At 44.2% G+C, this 4,925-nt stretch overlaps 1 protein-coding gene across 2 annotated transcripts; it reads right to left on the bottom strand.

Annotated features, from left to right (window-relative positions):
* Nucleotides 1–282: 282 nt before the first annotated feature.
* Nucleotides 283–4,305, bottom strand: mych (myelocytomatosis oncogene homolog). 2 transcript variants are annotated; one of them, XM_063214789.1, is made up of 3 exons: nt 3,775–4,305; nt 1,963–2,520; nt 283–1,615 (listed from the first exon to the last, which is right to left on the bottom strand). In XM_063214789.1, the coding sequence occupies exons 2-3, from the start codon at nt 2,507–2,509 to the stop codon at nt 1,068–1,070; spliced, it is 1,095 nt and encodes a 364-aa protein (XP_063070859.1). In that variant the 5' UTR covers nt 2,510–2,520; nt 3,775–4,305; the 3' UTR covers nt 283–1,067. The 2 variants fall into 2 exon arrangements, with proteins under 2 accessions (XP_063070859.1, XP_063070858.1); XM_063214788.1 differs by lacking the exon at nt 3,775–4,305 and having other exon boundaries at nt 1,963–3,309.
* Nucleotides 4,306–4,925: the final 620 nt, after the last annotated feature.

The following is a 4,925-nucleotide window of genomic DNA, read 5'->3' as shown; positions in this document are numbered from 1 at the left end:
ACTCTTCAGAGCTCAAAGACAACCAATGGCCTACTACTGTTGGCCTGGGACTGGAGGCTTGTAGAGGACACTTCCTTTCATCCAGCACATACCATAAAAAGTGGGAGGGAGTGCCACTTTATCTGGCCAAAGAGGGAGGTAAACAAAGGAAACCTGAGCTCCTCTTGTCCTGCACTGAAGGGCTGAAGCTGGTGTGTTGAGGAGGTGGTGTAAAGAAAAAGGTTGAGACAGCATTCAGGGGGGAGAGAGAAGAAAAATGATTAGGACTTGGACAACAAAAGCTCTTGTTCATTCTTTTTTATTATACTATAAAACAAAGTGCTGCAAAGAACAGAACTTTTACTTCAAATGAACAAAAGAAAAATACACTAAATAATTTACACATAAAACAATTAAAACCAAAAACATCATTTACAGTTGCCACAACGGGATCCCAGGTCTTTCCTAATGGAGGTAGATAATCCATCATAAGATTGACAAATGAAAGCGGACTCTCAACGAATGAATATACAGGCGTTTTACTTTTAATATACTTTTCCTAATCAATCAGTTATTACACATCAGTTCATGTCGATCAAGTAGCTGAATTGGTGAAATCACATTCGACCCCCTCATGATCATACAAATTGGTGCCAGCCCAAAAGGAGATAGAAAACAAAAACCAAAAACAAAAAAGTAACAAGAATTGGGGGAATGTCAAAAGACGTGCGTCGTCACCATGTCAAGTACTTGAAGGAATCACTGTAAAAAAAAAAAAAAACCTGCCAATTGACTAGGGTTATACACAGAATGCAGTTTGTAAAAACATTAAGACTTGTGGAAATAGACAAAAACAATTTGACAAAAGGCTAAATAAATGACTGAATGAATGAATGAATGAATGAATGAGAACAATTCCTGCTGTGCCCAACATGCACATACACTTCAAATTCAACACTGAACAAATGTAAAGTCTCTTAAGAAATATTAACAGTCAGCAGGGACACTTTGCTTGAAGGCAGTATCAACACAGAAGACTCAAACTGGTCCATTACAAGTCCGACAAAAAACAACATGACCCCCATGGATCATGACCTCCTCAGCTGCTCCAATCTGGATTTGAGCCAATCGTGCCTGTCTCTCAGTTTGTCTTTCTTGGAGTTCAGTTTCTGGTTCTCTACCTCCAGGCTTCTGATACTGTCCCTTGCCCGTTTCAAAATCACCACTTTGGACGCTTTGTCGTTATTGGACAGTTCGGGCACGTGGTCTCGCAGGCGCAGAAAGCAGTTCTTCAGCTCGTTCCGCCGCTGCCTCTCCATCACGTTGTGCGTCCGTCGCCTCTCCTCCTCGTCCTCTACTTCTGCCGAGTGCCTGGCAGCGATCCCTCGCGGCCTACCAGAGAGGGATAGCCGGTGGTGGGACAGGTCCGAGGTGCGTGAGCGTTTGCTGGAAGAGGAGTGGTGTTCGGTCCGGACGGGGGAGGAGGGCCGAGGCGCCGCGTAGTTGTGCTGCTGCTGGATCTCCAAGTGGCAGCGCTTCAGAGCTCGCAGCTGCTCTCGCCGACTCTCCTCCTGCTGCTCGCGCTGTTGGGCTCGCGTGCTGGACCTTCTGACAGTTACAACATCAATCTCTTCCTCTGCAAAACAAAAAAAGAGGAGATGGCAGGACCGTTAAAATCACGACATAATTCCGAATTCGTCACGTTTCTCTCCGTTGTTATGAGAGGGAGCTTGGCATGAGCTTCAAACTCAACTATGCTACTAGCATCCGGCTGCTCTCGTGCACTTATTTACAGCGACCGCAACGTTATGGTCTGTATAGCCAAATATTACCCACCAAAACATAGGCTGCTGAAAATACAGCAGGACACGTGGCCCCACAGCAATTCATTCATTAACACCAACAACTTTCTCAATTAAAACACACAAGACTAGTCGTGCAAGTACAGTTGCATCCTTAAAAAAACTAAAATAAATTACTCACCAGAATCGCTTGTCGATGAATCACCACCAGCAGAAAGAGAGCCATAATCCGAGGACGATTCACTCTGCTCCTGGCTGTCTAACAAGAAGTCCTCCTTTTCCGAAGAAGCCTTGCTCTCCAGCGACACGTCGTGGCACTGCAGCGTAGAGCCGGCAATCTCCTCGAAAATGTAGGTGTCGATGTCTGAGAGCAGTGGGCTGGTTGAGAGCACAGGTAACTTGTCCATTGATTTCTCTCCCAAATGCCACAAGCAATCGTCCGCATCCGAAACGCCGATCTGTTGGTCTTTGACAATAGAGGCATCGTTGTCGTGCATAAAATCACAAAGACGAGACAGATGAAGAAAGTCCTGATCTTCCAGCAAAAGTTCTGAGACAAGTTCCAACTGATCCTCTTTGGATAATTCTTTACTTAAATCCGACTTGAGTGGTGGGGACTGTGGCGGCGTGGGTATCGACTGCATCAGACTCTGGCATAACTCCTCGTCAAAGAGCAGCGGTTCCGAGTCGTAGAACCAGTCGCGCGAGGGGGAGAAACTCTGCAACATCTTGGCAGAATCTGAAGAAAAATCAGAAAAAGACAATCCGCTCAGCATTCAGTCAAAAAAATAAACTCCCCTCGGTTTTGTAGAAATGTATAGGAAAGTTAATTCAAACTTTCGAACTGGCCTACTTAAACACGTGTAAGTTCTACACCCTGGTCCACACACAACTCCACAATGCCTAAAAACCGGCACACAGTACTTTTATTCGTGTTTACAACCCCGACTCCGCCCAGTCGTCATCGTGGGCAGGTTCTAAAGCCGGTCTCTCTTCCACGTTAAAATGACATCATATTAACAGCTGGAGTACAGGGGTTCCATTTGGATTAGTCCCCGGTTTTACCGGAATTTTTTTTATGATCACCACAACAAAGGCAAAACACTTTCTCCTCCAAACAAAGAACCAAACGATGTACAGAATACACAGACGAAGGGCAATACAACTACTGCGACATTCCAGCTTGATTTATGACTATTAAGCACATAAAATGAATAATAAAAAATAACTGGCTGTACAATTCCTATGCTAGTAGGCAAGCATAACTATTTCAAATAAAATAAAAAAAGTGAATAATCCGCAAATCATATGATCACAATTAATATTCAAATCCCAACATCTAGATCTCCCCGAGTTTTGTCTAGTTCTTCCCAATGCAACAGGGTGGATTCAAGCATGCTTGTCTACAATGAATGGGGAACAGTCCACGCAGCATTCCAGGTAGCTGCAAGTACCTCGAGAGGAAAAAGAATGCACATTCTCGTGCAATTCTTGTTCACAGCTATTCGGAGATCAATTAAACTAGCCTATGCTTCATGTCATGCATAGTGATTTTTATTTTTATTATTTTTTAAATAAAATGATAAAAAAAAACATTATCATTATTGTTACCGTTCAATATAAATCTGATCTTTGAATTGACTGAACAAAAGAAAGTTCTCACTTGTTGTGTTAACCATATGGTTCATGCACGCAGCAATGTTCTGCTTGGCGAGGCAGCTAATGAAAAGCCACCCATGATGAAACCGAGGCGTTAACAGCATGGAGGACAGCGACTACGAAGTTCAACAAAACGGTACAAAAGCCCCACATGTCACATATAGAGAATGTAAATCTGCGCTAGGTGGTTATAATTAAAGTCGATTGAAACGCTTCATTTATGATACAGGCATGACGACTTTACGACAGAAGTGAACAGCCGGCTCATTATGCCGACAATGCATTTGTCCAAGAGCATGGCAGTAGTTAACTGAGAGCATCGAAAAAATCTTACCGTATCAGCTCGGGTAGCAAAAAAAGATTGGCTGGACACTACGCCGTCGAAGCGATATTAGCAAACGATTAACAATCAATCGCACTTCTATAGTTGAAAAAGGGTGGAAAAGGGTTGATATCGTTGATTTTCCAGGACACATGGCAGCCTACCATGAGCAATACGGTTCAACAGTAGGTGTGGCAAGAGGGGGGGCATTTAACTATATACGACGACTGAGAAATGTCTCCTTCCACACCGCAAAAACGCGCCAAAATATATCTTCAAAACTTGACTTTTTAATACTTCAACTACCATGCCTAATTTTAGATTGCGTACGATTACAAGGGAAAACCTTTGACGCAAAATGGAAATCACTGGGTATCGCTACAAAAGCGCCTCGGAACGACGATATAGTCCCTCTGCGGATGAACATTCGGCCAGACAGCGTTTCCAAGAATTAAAGGCGGGTTCGCCGCACACGTGGGTAACAAAAGTCATCGGGTACGCCTTGCTCGCTGCTAAGCAATGCAGCAGAACTGGAGCCGGTATGTGAATGAGTCCAGCAGGTCACGTTGTAGCTACCCTACAAACGAGTGCCTTGACGACGTAGCCCAGTTTTAACGCTGGTCTCTGCTGTTTCCCAGAAGATGTTGTAATGCAACACTATGACACAAAAATGGCGCCATGCTTGCATGATTTTAAATGTGGTTTAATATTATTATGAATGGAGACCATTTTACGGAATAAAACTGGGTTAGTTGCCGCAGGTAACCCGGCTCATGCACACCGGTTACATAAGAAATCGCAGCAACTGGCTTGTATGCGCATCCGGCACTACACGTGCGGGGGCATCCCCCAATCACAAGCGGGGGGTGTTTCTATCAGCCTCTGTGCACGTGAACATTGAAATGCCCATGACTTGTCTTCCGATTCCATTGTTGCCGTCTCTGGCGTTTACTCGAATAGCGGTAGGCTATGCTGTTCATATTGAAAAACGCAGTGGATGACAGCAGTATTCGCAGACATTTAATTTTGTGGGATTTTGAGGATTCTTGAAGCAGTGCTTGGGGATCGTTTTTTTTTTAAGTAGCCTAGTTTGTTGCAGTGCTTGTGGCATTTAAAATTAGCATCGTCACCCCCGCCTCACTCACTCACTCTCTCTCTCTCTC

Source organism: Engraulis encrasicolus, chromosome 14 (genome assembly GCF_034702125.1).
Source record: "Engraulis encrasicolus isolate BLACKSEA-1 chromosome 14, IST_EnEncr_1.0, whole genome shotgun sequence".
Taxonomy (NCBI): domain Eukaryota; kingdom Metazoa; phylum Chordata; class Actinopteri; order Clupeiformes; family Engraulidae; genus Engraulis; species Engraulis encrasicolus.
The sequence above is the reverse complement of the archived record's forward strand: the minus strand, read 5'-3'. Positions and strand labels throughout refer to the sequence as shown.